The following is a 20,015-nucleotide window of genomic DNA, read 5'->3' as shown; positions in this document are numbered from 1 at the left end:
AGGAGGGAAGGACAGACTAGTGGTGGGGAAGAAAGAGATGCGTAAGCTTGCTTGTGTAATGCTGACCCATAACAATTCAATGGAATTGAGCCACTCTCTTAGTGGTTACATGCATTTCTCAAAAGTTGCTTTCCCTATCCATTGCAGATCAGCTAACCACCAGGTACAGTTTTAGCAGAACGGGTCTAGATATCTGAGTGGCTTTTGAAGCAAAAGTCTCCCTTGAAGGTCAGGGGCAGGTTGTTCTGCATAGGTGGCCCATCATTCTCAGAGCATGAGTATTCTGGGGAAAGGTACCCTGCTTTTGCATGTTGTGTGCAAGGTCACACCAGGAAGATGGTAAGTTGCTGCCCCAATCCTTATTTCCCACTCTCTGGTTCCATTCAAGCAGGTTCATCAGAGAAGTATCTACTGCTGAAGCTCAGCTTGTCCTTCTGATTCCTTCACTGGAACACAGGCATACTCCGCAATTTATTCCGCTATGAGACCTTTCTTTTAACATCCCACTAATAAATAAATGGTGGTGAGGGAAAGTAGGCAAATTGCAACATTAATAAAATTCCTTCATTACAATTATACATTGGCCCTTGTGTTCCTGTTTAACATAAATAATAATCCTCAAATTATCTATCAATCCAACCTGCCTGAAGGGCATGTTTTTATTTGACTTCTGACTAATCAGTTTTAGAGCGTTAGAAATTACAGTTGCTGATAAAGTCCATCTGTTTAGTGAAAAGATCTTGAAGTGCTGTTTGTTTGATAAGAATCTATGCAAAGGGTTTTTTCTCTCTCTTAAATCACTAAATCATAGGTTGACACACTAGGAACCTGAGTGCCATGCATTTTTGCCCAAGTGTAGATTTAATAAATAAATATCTTGAAGTAGTGTAAGAAAAGGTAAGTACATTTTGCACACAAGCTTTCAGATGTATAGCATTTTTGATGCTTCAGTTAGGGCCCAAACTGTATGTTACCACGAAGTTCCATAACTGGAACTCCTGATGTGTAATTTTCCAGCTGGGGGGAGGGTAAGGTTGCCACCTCCAGTTGGGGCCTGTAGATCTCCTGGAATTACAACTGATCCCCAGATGACAGGTTCTCCTGGAGAAAATGGCTACTGAGGCCTCACCTTCCCCAAGCTCCATCCCCAAATATCCAGGAATTTCCCAACCTGGAGTTGGTCACCCCAGGGGAGGGTCTGATATGGCTTGGGCTCACAATATTGGGGTGGAAGTAGGGGCGTTAAAGCCTTCCCATGCACTGTTTGCCTGAGAAACAACCCCCCATGTAGTTAATTCCAACAGGGAAAAATATGGGCAAAATAGGATGCCTGACTGTCCTTTGCTGGGGGATAAAGTGCCCCATGAGGGCACTTTCACTTGGAAAATGAGCCCATAGAGAACATTAATCCACACACCCCCAGTGTCGAGGTCCTATCATTCATCAGTGGCTGGCCGCTTCTTAGGGCCAAATTCCATATCAGGAGTTCCAGTCTGGGACCTCTGAAGTAAACATGTTTAGCCTCAGTCTTGCTAGTTATTAACCCTGGCTGGATTAGCCAATTGCTAGCATACTGTAGTATAATAGATAACACACACACACACACACACACACACACATTTCTTTAAAATTATTCTCACTTTAGAACTTGGTGGCTTTTTTCTTAATGTGTGATGGGCACAAGCATCTGGTTCCTGATTCTGGAGGGCTTTTAAGAGAGCGGCAATCAGCACAGCATCAGAAGCAGAATGTCCATGAGTGTTACCTGCTGTGGTCTGGTCATTCCTGAAGGAGGATTGCTGGCATCACCAGTGCCTCCAATATCTCCAGCAAATAATGCCTGTATGTGTTCTTGTGACTTCAGGCAGGGCAGGGTGTATGGGGTCCTGGGATACTTATTCTAGGGCACGTAAGCAAGGTATGGCAAATTCAACCCAAAAAAGAAGACATTAGCATCCAGCTGCAGATATGGTAAAGGGCAGCAGTTCCTGGCAAAATTCAGTGCACAGTTTCACTGTTGTAGCTTACCTTTAAACAGGGGTCATTTCGTAGAAAAAGAGGTGCAGGAGCTCATTAGCATAACTTATTAGCATAAGTTATTTGCATATGCCACGCCCCCTGACATCACCGGAAGTGTGTCAGAAGGCAACACCCACCGCTCAGGCTCCACTGGACTGTTTTGGATTGCTAGCTATTGGGGGTGGGGATGTGCAGATCTGTCCTCGCAGAGGAGGGAGAGCTTGTACCTGAATAAAACTTGGTCTTAAAGGTGCCACTGGACTGTTTTGGGCCAGGGGGCCGGGGGGGGGGCCCTCTGCAGCTTACCTGGCTGCTTCTTGCTCTGACTGAGGGCTGCTGGGAGCAGGGGGTGGGGCTTGTTGCATGTGCCCACCCAATGAGCTCTTTACTGCCGGAGCTCCGCTCCTGTGCGCTCCTGCAGGAAATGACCCCTTGCCTTTAAAGTCCTATGCTGCCAGGGGCCAGCATACCTTCAAGATCGCCTCTCCCCATATGAGCCCCAGAGGACACTGAGGTCCACAAATCAACATCTTCTAGCAGTCCCCGGCCCCAGAGATGTCCGACTAGCCTCGACCAGGGCCAGGGCTTTTTTGGCCATGGCCCCCACCTGGTGGAATGAGCTTCCATATGAGATCAGGGCCCTGCAGGATCTATTACAGCTCCACAGGGCCTACAAAGATGGAGCTCTTCCACCAGGCCTTTGGTTGACACTGCGGACATCCCTCTTCCCTCCTGGCTATCTCCCCTCCAGTGGCCTGGATCCCAGTATCGGGGTACCGCTGAACAATGCTCCCTCTAAGCTGTGGAGTCTTGTGAGCAAAAATTCTACTTTGTGAGCTACCGGCATTAAAGTTGTGAGTGAGCGATTTGGCTACTGCATAAATTAGTTTGCTCTGGAGCCATCTGTCCTGAGCGAAGACAAATATGTGTGAACTGGAGGCTAAAAAATGGTGAGCTAGCTCACACTAACTCAGCTTAGAAGGAACACTGCTGCTGAATTTTAAATAATCTGATTGACATTGGAACTAACTTGTTTGCATGGCATTTTATGGTTTTATTGTTTCAATTGTCGTGGTTAAGACGCTGAACTGCAGGCTGTGGAAGGTCAGTAGTTCGGCAGTTTGAGACCCGGGTGCCGCAAGACGGGGTGAGCTCCTGTCTCTAGTTCCAGCTCCTGCCAAGCTAGCAGTTCGAAAGCAAGAAATTGCAAGTAGATAAATAGGTTCCACTTTGGTGGGAAGGTAACAGCATTCCGTGTGCCTTGGTGTTTAGTCATGCCGGCCACATGACCACGGAAACGTCTTCGGACAGCACTGGCTCTTCGGCTTACAAACGGAGATGAGCACCGCAACCCTAGAGTCGGATTCGACTGGCTTTCGAGCAAGGGAACCTTTACCTTTTTACCTTTTTAATGGCATTACATTAAGATTGTTGTAAACTGCCCTGCGCTCCTGTGGGGAGGGCGGTATATAAATCAAATAAAGAAAGAAACAAAATGAAAATACAGCTTGTATTTTGGGTGGCAGGAACCTGTGCAAAGAGATTCTATCCTATGAAGTGGCTGCCAGGATCTGATCCTGACTTTTGTTGTTGATGCAACAAAAGATATCCCCCCCCCCAAGCGTATCTTTGCTTACAACGTGCTTTCTTGCATATGTGGGGGGAAAGCTGCCGACAGCCATTTGCCAGTGACTTACTTTCTAAATGCTTATCAAATGTTTCTACATACATCTTTCTTCCCCTGGTAGTGAGAGGGTGTTAATGAAACATGGCATCTGGCCGTGACATCCAGCTGTGCCACAGATGCCCGGGGCTAAGATGTCACTTTGGCGGCAATGGTACAAAACTTTGTTTACATTGCTTTCACTTCAGCGATCTCTTAGGATAGAGCTTCCTGGCTGATAACCTCCTTTCTCTCTTATAAATATTCACCAGCTTGATCTGCCTGGTGCTTTGCAATGCCTGAGGGGTCTTGCTGACTGTTTGTCTCCCCAGCAATTACCGTATCTGATCAGATGACTGGTCGGTTAAGTTTGTCAGCAGCCGACTGCTTTGCTGCCATTCATTTATGGTAATCAGAGCCTTGTAGGGTGTACTGCAGTATTTGAATCCATTTGGATTTTCTTAGCATGTGGGGAACGGTTGTAAACTCATGGCTGAGGTTGTTTCTCCTCTCTATTAATCTAGAGTCTGGTTAATTTCTTTTTCCTTTGGGGGGGGCAAAAAGCTGTTGCCAAGGAATAAGAATTCGTGGTTACAGATCATTGAACAGATAGCAGCAGTTATTTACCAAGCAGTAGATTGTTTTTCTTGCCACCTAGAATTACTCTAACAACCCAATCCTGATCATGTTTGTTCAGAAGCCCTGTTGATTTCAATGGGATTACCTCTATAAACATATGTATAGGATTCCAAGTTGTTTATTTTTCTTGATCTTTAACTTTTTAACCTTTTTTTAAAAAAGGACCATATATTTGAAATGTGCAAATAATTAATACTAAATATTAAGCGGTTATAAAATAATATTTGCTATTTGTTTTTCCAAACTGATGGCATATGTGTGTGTCAAGTCGCTTCCAGCTCATGGCGAGCCTATGAATTAATGACCACTGACCTCCAAAACATGCTACCATTAATAGCCTTGCTCAGGTCTTGCAAACTGAGGGTCGTAGCTTCCTTTCTAGAGTCAGTCCATCTTATGCTGGGTCTTTCTCTTTTCCTCCTGCCTTCAACTTTTCCTAGCGTTATTGTCTTTTCCCGTGACTCTTGTCTTCTCATAATGTGACCAAAGATGGCATATAGGCATGCCCATATTGAAGAACCAATTAATTTCTTTTTACAAAGGCTATAATTAGGACTGAGATGGTCAGCTGCCATTACTTGACCAGTCGAATAATAATGCTTTGTATTGTGTCATGATCAAATATTTCAGGACAACGCTTCCGTCTCAGTTGTGCTGTGTGTCCTTCACCTGTATCTTTTTATCCTTTACTCAAGAGGAAAGTGTGCCTAGCTGCTTCCTTATCTATCTCTGGCCTCACAGGCCCCAGGGCCATAGCTAGGATGGGGCCAGTGGGTGTGCTGCCTCACTTTAAGCCCTGGCTTGTCGTGCCTGGAAATGTGATAGCCCCACTTAATGAAGAAGGCTGACCAAGGCCTGGCTCTGAGCGCTCCTGTAATCATGCCTAGTGTTATATACACAATATTGGCATTGAACGGATTGGGCGTAGAATCCTCTGAGTCAATGTGCTTGGCCTCTGTGAACGTCAAAAAGTGGGCTGGAACAACTGGGGCTGTCTTGGTACTCTTAGTTTATTTTATTCATTTAGTTATCTTACATCCCGCCTGTCTTCCCAAATGGGGACCCTAACCTGCTCACAACAAAAAACAAAGCACAACATTCGAAAAACGAGTGAACAAGAGGAGGAAAGCTCATACGTGCAGAACCGATTTTCCTTTGTCTCTGCCAGGAGATCTTCCTTCTGGCGGTAGACTATGACCTCCAGCTCCAGGACAAGTGCTGAAAGCCCAGAACTCTTTGGCTCTTGCCCCTCAGCCCACACCCAAGCCTGGATGGCAGACAGACAAGCGCTCGGTCTGGATATTACAAGCTGGCAGCCATCTTCCCACAGTTTTCAGGCCTTTTCTTTGAATGCCACGGGCACGATACCCCATTAAAATGAAAAAAAGATTTGTGCAAGACCACTACTGCTGTCGAAAATCCTCAGTGCTGTGCCTTTTGCCAAGAGTACAGGTCCCACTGCAGATATTACAATGAGTGATGACCCATGATCTATGCTTATTGGATGCTTTGCCTAAGGCAAACTGGCTGTTTCAGCTAACTTCCTGATGTAACAAAAGACTATCACTGGTGCGTTCTGTATCTCTGGCATCCTTTACTTTGTGTTATTATGAGCCTCTTCTGGAAGTGTTGTCATGATATTCCTGGCGTGCAGTGCAAATGACCTGATGAGGACTGAGGAGGTCCAGGAGTAAGGTGGCCCGCCGCCAGGCTGTTACAGTTGCTCTCCAGATGACCAAGATCAGTTCCCCTGGAGAAAATGGCTGCTTTGGAGGGTGGACTCTATGGCATTCTACCCTGCTGAGTCCCCTCCCCTAACCACACCCTCCCCAGGCTCCACCCCCCAAATCTCCAGGTATTTCGCAACCCAGAGCTGGCAACCCTATCTAGGAGGCACAGAACTGGTCCTAGCAGCTGAGAGCCTGGGGAAGGGCAAAATGGCCTGCTCAAGCCCCTGAGAGTTTACAGAGTCCTGGGTGGGGGTGGTTTGGTGGGTGCTATGCGTTTATATGGGTAACACCACTGGATGGCAAAGAGAGAGTGACTCTTTATAGAATCCCATTAATTCCCTCCATTTGCCCTCTTTCACTCTATCCTAGGCTTCAGTTTCCCAGACACTGGGTTCATAGTTAGAGATAACACTGAAGGCGGTGAACAAGCCTGCCTGTGGAAAGGCTTGCATGCAGTCAGGCCGCAGCAACTTTTAAAAAACTAGGCAAGCCATGAGGTCTTTGGACCTTGCTTGCTGATGGGAAGCTGCGTAGGTGTGTCACCAGCAAGTAACGCCATGGAGTGGCCTCTCAAGAGGATTGCCAGGAAATCGCAGTCTTCAGAGACAGATGCGCGTGCCTGTCTTTGCTTGATCTTGCCTTGTGTAGCCAGCCACCACCCTGCTTATAACATCTTGTTATGTTAAATTGGATCTCTTCTTGGGTACCTTACGAACCTAAAAGAGTCTGGCAGGCCCTGACTCTAAAGCAAGACAGTGGGGATCACCCTGCTTGTATATTAACTGGCTGGTGTCCCTGTCGAGGTTTCTTCTTCAAGTACTGGTACTTGCCTGGAAGGAATGGGTACAGCCATTTAAAAATTACATATCTGGGTTTTGACCTTATCATCGATGCTATCAGGATTGATCGCATGACACTGATTAGTGATCATTTGCTGGGCAGAAAGGTTAGTTTTTTTCCACTGAACAGCAAACTTAGTGACCTTAATTGCTTGCCTTGTACCCAGTTCTGGTCTTTCCGTTTCATTGCTGATTAATTTTCACATGTAAGAAGGTTGAGACTTATGCAATTTTTCCCCTCTGTAATCACGTGCTTTCCTGTGGTAGTACTCTGAAACCTTTATTCACAATCTTCTTCCTACTCATCTGTTAACCATTTCTAGCATGGTAAGTTTGTTTGGAAGTATAAAGAACGGCAAGTTGCATTGGAGAGCATTCCTTGATTTTAAGTGACTTGCTTGAAAACTGCACTGGTGGCTTCATGCTGAAAGCATACGCTTCGCTCCCATTTCTTGTAGGGGGTACTGGAAGTTTTAGCCCTGCTCAAATGAGGGGGGGGGGAAGCATTTTCAGCCCATTAAAGGTGCTTCCTCCATAGAGGCACCAGATCTACCTTCAGTGCCACTGGCCATTATTATAAAAGCTGCTTTACTCAAAGGACCATGTAGTACATTAAAGTGTGTAATAGACATTTAAAACTTCCATGTATGTTTTTCCCCGCCCACCATAGCGCCAGCGAATATTCTACTAAATGACTCTACAGTTGAATTTTAAGCATGGTTTGTTTTCAAGTGATTCACAGTGCAATCCTGCATATAGTTAATTTGACTTTAGTGGGCTTATAATGGTGTAACTCTGCTTAGAATGACTGTGTTGATTGTTATCAGAAATGGGATGCTGTTGAAAGCTGGCTAATGGCCAGTTGGTCTACTATTGTCAATTGCTGATGATTTACCTAGAAAATTAGCTCTTCTGATGCCATCACTTTTCCCACCACCGCCAGCCCATTCTTACTCAGGTAATTCTAATATATGTGACCATACTGTTGGTTTTCCTTTGTTTCATTGAGTAGTGCAATAATCAGTAGCCATTATTTAAGTCACTTAAATCTTTTGTGTGTGTGTGTGTGTGAAAAGTCATGTTAAATGTTCTCTACCCACTGATTTTTCTTGTCCTCCAATAAATTGCATTTCTTTGAAGACCTACAGACGGGAGGTCCATACTTCTCTGGCTTACTCTGTTATTATGATAATAATTCAACTTGTAAGTTTTCCTTTTCTGCTGTTGTAATCATTCACCACCTAAATTTTCCTTGAAACTGAACAATCCAGGAGGTAAATGATGGCAGCAGTACAGGATCCCCTGTATGTTACCCGTGAACAAAGCGGAAGATTTGAAATACAATAGAGCTTATTTTCCCTGGCAAGCCGTACTCTGACCAGAATCTCTTTCTTTAAAGGGCCCAATGCAGGTGATCACAGGTCCACTCTAAAAGAGACCACTCATCTCTCTAAGCACTTTAAAAATCAAATGATTTTTTTTTCAGTACCCAGAGGGAGAAAGGTACCGGTAGTTAAAAGAATCAAACTGGAGGGCACTTTTGTTCATATTGTAAACAGGTATGTGATATTTTTATCTATTCTGTTTTTCAGATGGAGCAAGCATGCGAGGACCTAGACCAAATGTTCAGCAATTTATTGGGAGAAATGGATTTGCTGACACAGGTGCGGTTTGCTTTCTTTACTGCTTGCTAGAACAGGTAAAGGGGTAGAAAAGGGAGACATTTCTTGCTTCCTGCTTCCTCTTCAGCTCTTCATTGTTATACTTCTCCAAATACCAAGGAGATTCAGGAGCAGCACTGACCTGAGCTAGTTCCTAGCAATGTTCCCTCTAAGCTGTGCAGTCTTGTGAACGAAAATTCTACTTTGTGAGCTGCTGGCATTAAAGCTGTGAGCAAGTGATTTGGCTGCTGCATAAATTAGTTTGCTCTGGAGCCACCCTTCCTGAGCTAAGACAAAAATGTGTGAGCTGGAGGCTAAAAAGCTGTGAGCTAGCTCACACTAACTCAACTTAGAGGGAACATTGGTTCCTAGTGGAGAAGGGACCCCTTTGTCATTTGTCCTTTCTCTACCAATATATGAGTCAAGCACAGATAGACGAAAAGAGGTATTGCCACAGCCAAGCAGATCTGTTACTGCCATCAGCTCCCCAGATCCTGCACCCTCGTCCTGCTTCAGCCCGCTCACGGCAGTGCCTCTTTCTCTGTGTCAGCCATATTCAAACTGATCTTTTCTTCAGACACACATTGGCCTTAGCGGGGAGGAGGGTTGCCTCCCCTGGGCTGTGACAGACACATGGACAGAGCCATTTCCCTGCAATTAAGGCCCATTGAGGAGACATCTAAAATTGTAAGAAGTGTCACTCTTCCTTTTGTCATAGGCTCTCTTTCTTCCCACCCCCCACCCCCAGGTGTGCCACTTTAAGCCAAGATCATAGGATTGACCCATGGTAACTCCAGTCTCACAACAATATTAAATACACTGCAAAAATTAATCTCAGTAGGTAAGAACATAACATGAGAAGAGCTCTGCTGGATCAGACCAGTGGTGCATCTAGTCCAGCATCCTGTCACACACAGTGGCCCATCCATTCCTCTGGAGGTCTACAGGGTGTAGAGGCCGAGGCCTTTCCCTGATGTTGCCTCCTGACAAAGGGATTCAGAGACTGCCTGCCTCTGAGTGTGAATGATTCCTTTAGTCTCCATGGGTAGTAGTCACTGATAGACCTATCCTAATGTCTGTTCCTGTGGCCATCGCTACATCCTCTGGCAGCAAATTTGTTGTTTTAATCACTCGCTGTGATTAAAGGTTTTCCAGTATCGTTCACCAAGGTGACTTCCGAGCAGCAACAGCTGCTTAAAGCAGGTGCGGCGCAACGAGTGCCAGCCTAGGATATTTTTGCACCACAACCTAATTGTGTCCCTTGGTTAGGGCATGTGTGTCCACACTTTGAAAGAGGAAGAATGAAGAACAGGATAACAGTCCTCACATGCTTTCTGTGAAGGCTGGACATCATGCTGTTGGCATTAGGGTTGCATAGCATAATTGGTGGTGGATGAGTATGCTTTTTTCATGCAAAAACACTTTTAATATACAGCTGCTTCTTCTTCTTCTTTTAAAAAAGGCACATGTACTCCATGAATTCTGAAGACTTGCAGTTGGATCAGCCTAGCTTTAGAGACAAACAGTCCACATTTCTTGTTTTCACAGGCAGCCTCTCTGGCTTTAAATCTTTTTAAATTAACATTCTAGTTGCCACATTGTCAGCATAGTCTGCTGGCTTGGGGATGAGGATAGGGCATGGCAATGCAGCCATGCTTTTATGATAGCTCCAGGTATGTAGCCGTGTTGGTCTGAAGCCGTAGAAACAAAGTTTGAGTCCAGTGGCACCTCTAAGACTAACAAAGTTTTATTGAAGGTATGAGCTTTTGTGTGCATGCACAGTGAGGAAGCTTATACCTTGAATAAAACCTCATTGGTCTTAGAGGTGCCACGGGACTCAAACTTTGTTCTGATGCTTTTATGATGGTCATGACAGAGGCTGCTGCTGACTCCCAAATGACTTCCGTACTACAAATTATCCAGCGCAACTTTCCCCTGCATGTGCTCTTCCCTTGGTCGCACGCCAGCCTGCTCTCGATTCTTAGGTGTTCTGGCTTCATTTGTCTTCTTTTGGTATCTCCTCTCATCACTCACTAGATGTTTGTTTTGATCTTACAAAAAGCTTGACAAATTGCAGCTCCATTAGTATTTTTAGCATTTGCGTGGTGCTTTTTGGATGTTCAAAATGCTTTGTATGCGCTATGTTGTAATCCTTACAGGATTCTTGTTAAGAAAGTCAGTATATGGGAGGCTGAGAGATGAGGGCTTCCCCAAGGCCACCTAGTGAGGCCTTGGAAAAAGCAAGATTCAAACTGGAGACTTCATAATTCATACCAGGGTCCCTTAGCTACTCTGCTGCACCCACTCTACTCTTCACATATATATTTGTTTATACTTCCCGGGTGATGATATGTTATACAAAGTCCTGCTTTAGTGGTTACAGAGATCCTGGGGAAGAGGAATTTCTGAAAAGAGTGCTTTCCTGTTTTCGTTTAATTCTACTTGAGCCAGGACTTACACAGCAGAACTTTTAAAAAATCTGAATTGTATTGTACTTGATTTTCCAGCAAGGTTTGTGCAATGAACTGTGGGTTAAATAAACCACAGCTTATTGTGACCTCTGAATACAGATTGAAGTGTTCCCCCCCTCCCTTTCTCTTTCAGAGTTTAGAAGTCGAAATTGGCCCACCTCCATCTGCCAAAACATCTAATAATGAATTTAATTTTGTGGTTGGTTTTAAGGATTTAAATGGTAAGTGCCTAGCAACTTGTATTACTATAACCAGTAAATATTTGGGCCTTGTCTTGAAAGAAATGAATCTTCAAGGCTTAAATGAAAACACTGCTGTAAAAGTTGCCCTGTTTAATATTGTACTCAATTATTATAACATTTTATTTTTGTTCTGATCAAGATCTGATCTGGCATAGGTACATTTTTATAATATTTTCTAATGTTGTGCTGAAATGTGGTATGAAAGAGGTTGTCTTTGTCACCTATCTCTTTGGCTTAGGAGCCAGGTCTTCCAAGCAGAAAGCTTGGGGAAAGTCTGTGGAAGACTTCCTGATAATGTTAGTGTGTTGAAGGCTCTCAGACTCTGAAATAATCTCTCATGAATCTGGAACCTTTCTTAACAGAATCCTTAAATACCCTGGAAGATACTGATTTGGACGCTTTAATGGCTGATCTTGTAGCAGACATCAGTGAAGTAGAAAAGAAGACCACTTCCCAAGAACAGAAGGATGCTTCTCACTATCAGCAAACTGCTGGGACTCAGCCTGCAGCAAATGCCTCTGCCACTTACAACTCTCACTTGTACGTCACTGTGGAGAATGACTTGCCGCCTCCCCCTGCAGACCTAGCCGTTGGCCCTCCACTGCCACCACAACGGGCACCACTTCCTGATAAAATGCTCACACAGGTGAGACACCTCAGAAGAAACTAATTTTAATCAAACTTCTGCCAAAGCTCTTGGTATGAATGATTCTGAGGATATTTGCTCAGTAACAAAATAGATTGGGTTGGATCCAGTCGAAGAGTTCCACAGAAGCCATTGACGGAGGAGATCGTTTCCTGCCTTCTCCAACACCCTTCCATTTGTCCCAACAGTCCTCTAAGGAGTGAAATAAGGTCAAATTACCTTTCTCCCTTCTCTGCTGATGCAAGTCTCAGATGGAAGAGAGGGAAGCGATTTTACTTGATTCTCCCTTGGTGCTGCATTGCCCTGTCCTTTTGCTCATTTTGCTCATCTGCTGATCCTCTGAGAGGAGTCGCTCAGGGAAGGCAAGGAAAGTAACAATCCACCAGCTTCTTTTGTTAACTCTTCCACTGGATCCAACCCCTCATCTAGAAAAGCCAAATTATGGGTTCTGATGTGGTGTTGAGAGGATTGATTTCTTGTAAGCCTTTTTTTTAAAAAAAAGTGTTTTCTTTATGTGATCCCCACACTTAACAATGCAGATATAAACCAGCTAGCCAGATACTTCCTCTTGTGTAGAAACCGTTGAATCAGGCTCTTCATATTAAGAGTGTGATGTGTTCTTAAGCTGAGGCCTCCAAAGGCCTCTGGTGCACATTCAAGTGTTATTGAAGGGTATAGTGAAAGGGGTGAGTTTCTTGCTGGCACATGAGAGGCTGATGATAGTTCAAAAACACCCCAAACTGCTTTATGTAACTTTGAAGGGAAATAGTCAGGTTGGAAGCAGGTGTAGGACTTATGAGGTGAACAGACAAAAGGAATGAGGTAACTTTGTATACAAATAAACAAAAGATAATTTGTCACAAACAAGTAACTGTTTCCGTTATTCAGACAGGTCTTTAAAACTTGAGGAGAGAGATTTCTTGGCAGTCTCTGCTTAAATATACAAGCATAAGCTTCTTTGTCTCACAGACACTTAAGTTGGTAAAGGCAGGATTGTTCAAACAAATTCCAATTTCCTTCCTTATCCACAGGCTAAGGATCACCCTGTTCTTTTAGAACTGGATAGGGATCACTTCCCTTTTCTAGGAGTTATTTCCCTCAGGCTTGACTGAGGATCCTTCTTGATCCTCTCACTCCCTTAGCCCTCCTTCCCAGTCAACTGTCAGTTGACTATCTCAACTGAATAATTCCATTTGAATCCCCTGTCACTCAGGGTTCTCAGATCAGGTTACAGCATTAACCATTTACTGTCTGTCACAAGCAGTGTTCCCTCTAAGCTGAGTTAGTGTGAGCTAACTCACAGTTTTTTAGCCTCCGGCTCACACATTTTTGTCTTCGCTCAGGAAGTATGGCTCCAGAGCAAACGAATTGATGCAATGGCCAAATCGCTCGCTCACAACTTTAATGCCAGTAGCTCACAAAATAGAATTTTTGCTCACAAGACTCCACAGCTTAGAGGGAACATTGGTCACAAGGGTCTTGTTGCTAAGTTGGATTTAAAACATTATTCTTTATTGCAGGAAGAACAAGAGGCACAAGCAAAAGCAGACAAGATTAGACTTGCATTAGAAAAACTGAAGGAAGCCAAGGTTAAAAAGGTATCATTTTGTGAAATATTGGATTCTAATACTTAAACATCAAATGCAATCATTTTCTAACAGTTGATATTGTACTCTTTTTTTAAAAAGGGAAGGATTAAAAACAGTGAAACAGCATACCCAGATAGCAAATACCTTGTGAAAAGAAGCTGATGACCACATCAGGCCATTGTAGTTGCGTAAGGTGGCAGTAATGCTTCAGCTATTAGTTCAGGAGAAACTCTGAACTTATCTTCCAGCTCTTCCAATTCAGTGCCAAATTCGAAGTTACACTTTTTTGGCGAGATGTGTGTAGGTTTCCCTAACCAAATTCATGTCTCCTTCAATCAAACAGCAACTCCAGAGAATGCCATTTTAAAGACCATCGGGAGCCCTTTTTGGCTTGGATCTGTGGTATTGGGGGGGGAGTTTCCTACACGCCTTTTTCAGAAGTTGAAATGGCCCCCATCAAGGAGTTACTTACATCATTTCGGAGTGTCACATGCTCAGGATACCTCAAGTGGTCCTCCAGTTATGTAAACAACTCCCTGCAATGTGTGTGTGTGTGTGTGTGTGTGTGTGTGTGTGTGTGTGTGAGAGAGAGAGAGAGAGAGAGAGAGAGAGAGAGAGAGAGAGAGAGCAGCTTTGGGAAACAGCTGGGGGGGCAGCAGGCCCTCATCCCCCTAACTCACCCCCTCCCCGAAGTAATGTCTAGTTTGACCGTCAAGTTTTTCATTGTTCTTTCTGAGGGAAAACTCCATCATTCATATTTTAGGCAGTTACATCTCTCTCTACTTTTTAGAAAATGTGCACTGCACATGCCTATGGCGATTAAATGCCAAAACACATACATCCACCTAAGTACCGGTAATATAGAAATCACTATATTCTCGATGTCCTTGAAAAAGATTAGGTCAAAGCTTTTAATTGTTGAACTCCTGTGTGCTGACAGAGTCAAGCAAAGGATCTGGTATAAAATGTGTTTGTTCTATTTTACTACTTTATTTACCTCAGAACTTTTCTCAGAAAAGCCCTGACATTCAGTGCAAATTTGATGCTACTGGACTCATTGTCTATGTTTCTCTCAGCCCACCATGGTAATGAACAGCTGAGGGGGAGGGGGATAGAAGGCAGGAGGAGTTAAGGCAAGAGAAGTTCTGAGTTCACCCATCCACCCAGTCTCATAATTTATCAATAAACTACATCAGAATGAGCATTAAAAAAGAGGAAGAACTGTGTTCCGCATTCTTATCTCCTAAAAGTAGGAGGCAAACCCACTTCCTATTTCCAAGTGGGTTGCTTTTTTTCTACTCTGCTACCAGCAGGATCAGTTATGAAAATGGGGATTACATCTGTCCGTAAGAAATGTCTGGTTTTCCAAATGAAGTCTTCTAAATAGTTGATTAAACTTTGTTTATAACACCCAATACTCCTTACTTTGTTTTTCTGCAAGTTTGATCTTCCATAAAGAGTAACTATTTTTGTGTGGGCAGCCCAGTCCTGCAGCTTGGATCTTAAGAAAATCTTTATATCCAATTCTGAACTGAGCCCTTGGGTGTGGATCAAAAAATCCACACAATGCAGCTAGGGGCAGATGGGGGTATTGCCCTGTGAATATGAGGGAAGCCCTAGGTTTGTAGAAAAATCTGAAGTCTAAAAATATATATAAGGAGGGGGATAAAAACCCGACATCTGTAGCTTTAAGAGACAAAAGCCCATATACCTATATGGATATACTTATATTCACCTGATACAAGGCACGGTTTTTTTGTTTTGTTTATCATGCCATCTACTGTTTTATTGGTTTTATTGTTTTATGGATATTATAATAATAATAATAGTAATAGTAATAATATTAATATTATTATTAACAACAACAACAACAATAATAATAATAATTTCTGATATCTCAGTGGCCATGGGGGGTTGCTAGGCAACCACAACAGGATTGCTGAGCCTTCCAGGCCTTGGTTTCTTTCAGTCAAAGACAGGAGGGAGCGACTGAAAAAGGTAAAATAAATAATAGAAAAGAAAACAGGAAAGAGGAGAGAAAGAGAAGCTGAAGAGGGGAGAATAGAAAAAGTTAAGCGGGTAGGAGAGAAAAAGGGGAGAGGCTGCCAATGGAAGGGAAGGAGGAAAAGCTGGACAGAGAGATACAGATGGGTGTAAAGGAATGGAAGCAGGGAGAGGAAATGGTGCTAGGAAGGGTTGTGGGGGAAATTAGATGCTCCCCATGAATCCACATAGGTCTCCCACTTGCCTTTAATATATTTCCAACACTGAGAACTTTCTCTTGAAAAATGGAAATAGTTCCCTCCTCCATGACTTGCAGAAACCGGTGCTTTATTTTAAGATTGTTGACAGGTAGATTTTTTTTATCAATGCAGATACTTTTATTAATTCATTCATGTACATCTCAACTTTTATTCAGTTGTAGTAGACACAAAACAGCACTGATTATAATAAACTCCAAGGACTAATGCGCACTAACCTTCCAGGCACATGACTGTTTGATCACACAGCTGCTCCCAGTGTGAGTCATAAGGCTGCCATTCCCCTGGGGGGTTGGGGGTTTGCCCGTTTTTAGGGCCCTCAATTCGCCAGCCAGGATCTGGCTGGTTGGGGGAACCCCACCCGCAAAGTGCCACGTTCAGGCCAATATGCCTGGCGCAATGATGTCACTCGGAGGTGATGTCATTGCACAGGGCACGTTGTGGGAGGACACCCTATCATTTGAGGGAAAACTCTATGGTTTTTCCTCAAATGATAGAGGCCACACCCACAACGTGTTACACGATGATGTCACTTCCAGGTGATGTCATCCAAAGATCTCCCGAGGAGGAGGAAGAACCCAGCCCCCTCCACCGGCAGCCAAGTAAGACCTGGCAACCCTAGTGAGTCACGTGCAGCATCTTAAATGTTTTCACTACTGAGCCCCAAAAGTAGGGGTTAATGATGGGGTGGGAGAACAGACTGGTTCTTTGCATGGCATTTGCTTCACACCCACAGAGTGTCATAAGGTAGGGGCAACTGTGGGTTTTAAATAATGTTTTTTACTGTTTAAGACCTTATTGCCTGTGCTGCAGTAACGTACTGCAGTACTTAAGAAAAGTAAAAAAAATTACATTAGAGAAAGATATGCATGCACAATCTTTATATCTAAAAATAAATAGGGAGAAGAGAGAGAAGGCTGTTGTTGATGCTATAGTTTTGATATACCACAAGAGATGTAAAAACATCGCAACTATATTTCTAGGCTGTTGAACAACTGTGGCTAGATATTACTTCCCCCTTTTTAAAAGCATGCTGTAGATTATTGATACCCAATGTATTTTCTCGATATTCTGCCCTACTGCGAAAGAAAGGAAATGAAAGTATACATTTTAAGTTCTTAAACTATCTTATTTGTCAAAAGGCAAAATGAAAGCTTGTTCCTTCCTGATTTCATCCAGAAGTGTTCTCTCTGTATTGCCAAAGCTGTTTTTGCAGACAGTTTAAAATTAGACTTCAGTGGAACAGTAGCAGAGTTTTCCTGACCTGGAACCAAGTTTTTTTCCACCCCAGTTCTTGGATAATTTTACTGTTTCTTGTATCGTTCTGTCCATTTCTGTTTGTAATTAGTTAAACATATTTTCTTCTTTCTTGTTGGTTGGATACAATTGCTGGGTAATCCTAAATGGAGTTAGAGGGGTGTAATTCTGTCTAGAATGGCACTATTTATCTAATACCAAGAGCAAGTAATAATTGAGTTGTAGTGAAGGTAAACACAATAAATGTAAATTATGTTGCACATGGGTTCTATCTGATGGCTCCTTTCTACTAAGTGAGGAATCTTCCATGAGAGGAAGACTACTTGCAACTCTGGAACTCTCTCACCAGAGAGAATCACCTGTTTGATTCTGTAGTTGACTCCCACCAGTGGGTGAAAACTTTTTTGTTCCTTCAGTGATCTCTCCTTTCTGTCCTATGTTTTAATGGTTGTTTTTATGTTTGTGTATGCATATTTTAGTTGGTTTCAATTGTTTTAACATGCATTTTTGTTTGGTTTTAGCCATTTTAAAGAGGTGTTTTTGTTATGTAAGTTTTTAATCTGTTAGCTGTCTTGGTGACCCTGATGATGGCAGAAAAACAGAGTATAAATGTTGTAAGAATAAGCAAAAGGAAGTAATCCAATCTAACTCCTAACATCTGATTTGGAACACTATTGCCTTAAAATCCCTCAGCAAAAATTTTAAAGTTAGTCTTTCGAAAAACATTCTCATAACTTAAAATGCAGCTCTTTTAAAAGAGTAAATTGTCAGATTTTGAATCATGGCAAAATTTCGCATAATCTCTAAGGGTTGGACTTGGATCCAACCAACTTTTCACCGACTGTAAAAAGAAGGAGGTATGCTGGAGATCATGAGCAATGCTCCCTCTAAACTGTGGAGTCTTGTGAGCAAAAATTCTACTTTGTGGGCTACTGGCATTAAAGTTGTGAGCGAGTGATTTGGCTACTGCATACATTATTCTGCTCTGCAGCCATCCTTCCTGAGCTAAGACAAAAATGTGTGAGTTGGAGGCTAAAAAACTGTGAGCTAGATCACACTAACTCAGCTTAGAGGGAACACTGATCATAAAACCTTCATGAGCGAAAGCCGTGTGGGGACAGAACTGTAGTAAGGAGGGGAATTGGGCAAGGTCATGTGAAAATCCTGGCTGGATCCAACCCTTTGAGAGGATAAAACATCCAGTGGGTGTGAAGAACAGGGAAGGCAGTAGAATCTGTGGGATTCACTTTTTATTTGACTGCTAGGGCATGTTGTCAGTGGACTAGTAAAATGGCAACTTCATCTGCAGCAGTCAGTAGGGGAAGTGATTCATGCCAGTAAGCATAAGAACCTGCTTCCATTTGCAGATAATTTGCATTGGCTAAAGGAATAGGTACGGAGGCTGGATTTTTTTTTAATGGAATGGCAACCCTATTTCTGTGTATGTTCAACAATTTATCAGAGAGAGAGCATACAGACCGTATCTTTACAGGGTGTTTCACCATTTTTTTTTAAATAACCCAAAGCATAAATTAGCTCTTAGAAACAGAAAGAAAGGGGTGGTAGGGTGTTGATTTGGTAATGCTCCCAGGACATATTATTTTCCCAGTCCAATCATGGGTACTTGATGCATTTGAATCAATAACACCCTTGTGTCCTGATCTCTTATCAGCCCAGACAGATTCTTGACCACTGTAGCCTTTCAGTCAACAGTGAAATGAATGAACTGATCTATTATTCACTCCCCCAGCTTGTTGTCAAGGTGCACATGAAAGATAACAGCACAAAGTCACTGATGGTGGATGAACGGCAAACGGCACGCAACGTCTTGGATAATCTCTTTGAAAAAACCCACTGTGACTGCAGGGTGGACTGGTGCCTTTATGAAATATACACAGAGCTACAAATTGGTGAGCTGCATGGCATCCTAGAATCTGTAATTCTGATGTTATATTTTAACAGTTTTACGTTGGCAACTTGATGGTTTTACATCAGGTGTCTCTCTCTCTCTCTCTCTCTCTCTCTCTCTCTCTCTCTCTCTCTCTCAGTTTCAGTCTCCTAGTCTTGTTGAACCACCAGCCTACTAAGGGCTTTATGTGTGCGTGCATGCGCCGCTTGTGTGCAAAAAGTATATGAAAATGGAATTCTATTATAAATGAAAAAAAGTATATGAAAATGGAATTCTATTCTATTATAATTCTATTATAAACTAAAAAAAAGAATCTGGGGAATCTCTATTTCGGAAAAGCTGCTTTTGAAGGGCTTTAATGTTCTGGCACCTAGAATTATGTTAGGCTCTTCCTTGGAACCCATTTTGGCCAGTAATTGACTGTTAATTACTGCATTTGAAGATTAGGAATGTGCTCTGATGAATGTTTTTGTGTGAATAAAGCAGTATTACCATTTTTGGTTTTTCTAGAAAGATTTTTTGAAGATCATGAAAACGTAATTGAGATCTTATCAGACTGGACTCGGGACAGTGAAAACAAAATTCTGTTTTTGGACAAAAGTGAAAAATATGCTGTGTTTAAAAATCCTCAGGTAAAGTAATATGATATAGCAAAAGTGTGTATATTCATGTGGCCTAGTTCATGCAACAATAACCATATTTTATTTAGAACAAAGTTTGAGTCCAGTGGCACCTTGTAGACCAATGAAATTTTATTCAAGGTATAAGCTTTCATTTGCAAGCATGCTTCTTCAGATACAGTGAAACAGAACATCCTCAACCATTACATATAGGTAGGAAGAGGGTTAAAGCTTAAAGACTATCAAAATTAGTGGCAAGGTATGAGCTGTCATGAGTCACCGCTCACTTCTTCAGTTACAGCAGACACATTTATTCAGATACACTTCTTCAGATATCTTTCATGTGTAGCTTGACAACAGGTTGGGGGAGAGAATTACAGATCAGTCCATGCTGTATCTGAAGAAGTTTGGTGTAGTGGTTAAGAGCAGTGGACTCTAATCTGGAAAACCGAGTTTGATTCCCCGCTCT

At 42.8% G+C, this 20,015-nt stretch overlaps 1 protein-coding gene across 1 annotated transcript in view; it reads left to right on the top strand.

The window, feature by feature from the left end:
- Positions 1-8,482: 8,482 nt before the first annotated feature.
- Positions 8,483-20,015, top strand: part of APBB1IP (amyloid beta (A4) precursor protein-binding, family B, member 1 interacting protein) — a 44,605-nt gene continuing 33,072 nt past the window's right edge. Inside the window, exons 1-6 of the mRNA XM_015414296.1 lie at positions 8,483-8,554; positions 11,156-11,243; positions 11,627-11,910; positions 13,431-13,508; positions 18,768-18,927; positions 19,437-19,558. Coding sequence (XP_015269782.1) covers positions 8,483-8,554; positions 11,156-11,243; positions 11,627-11,910; positions 13,431-13,508; positions 18,768-18,927; positions 19,437-19,558 — 804 coding nt within the window. The remainder of the gene's footprint in view (positions 8,555-11,155; positions 11,244-11,626; positions 11,911-13,430; positions 13,509-18,767; positions 18,928-19,436; positions 19,559-20,015) is intronic.

Source organism: Gekko japonicus, unplaced genomic scaffold, assembly GCF_001447785.1.
Source record: "Gekko japonicus isolate JY-2015 unplaced genomic scaffold, Gekko_japonicus_V1.1 scaffold80, whole genome shotgun sequence".
Classification (NCBI taxonomy): domain Eukaryota; kingdom Metazoa; phylum Chordata; class Lepidosauria; order Squamata; family Gekkonidae; genus Gekko; species Gekko japonicus.
The sequence above is the reverse complement of the archived record's forward strand: the minus strand, read 5'-3'. Positions and strand labels throughout refer to the sequence as shown.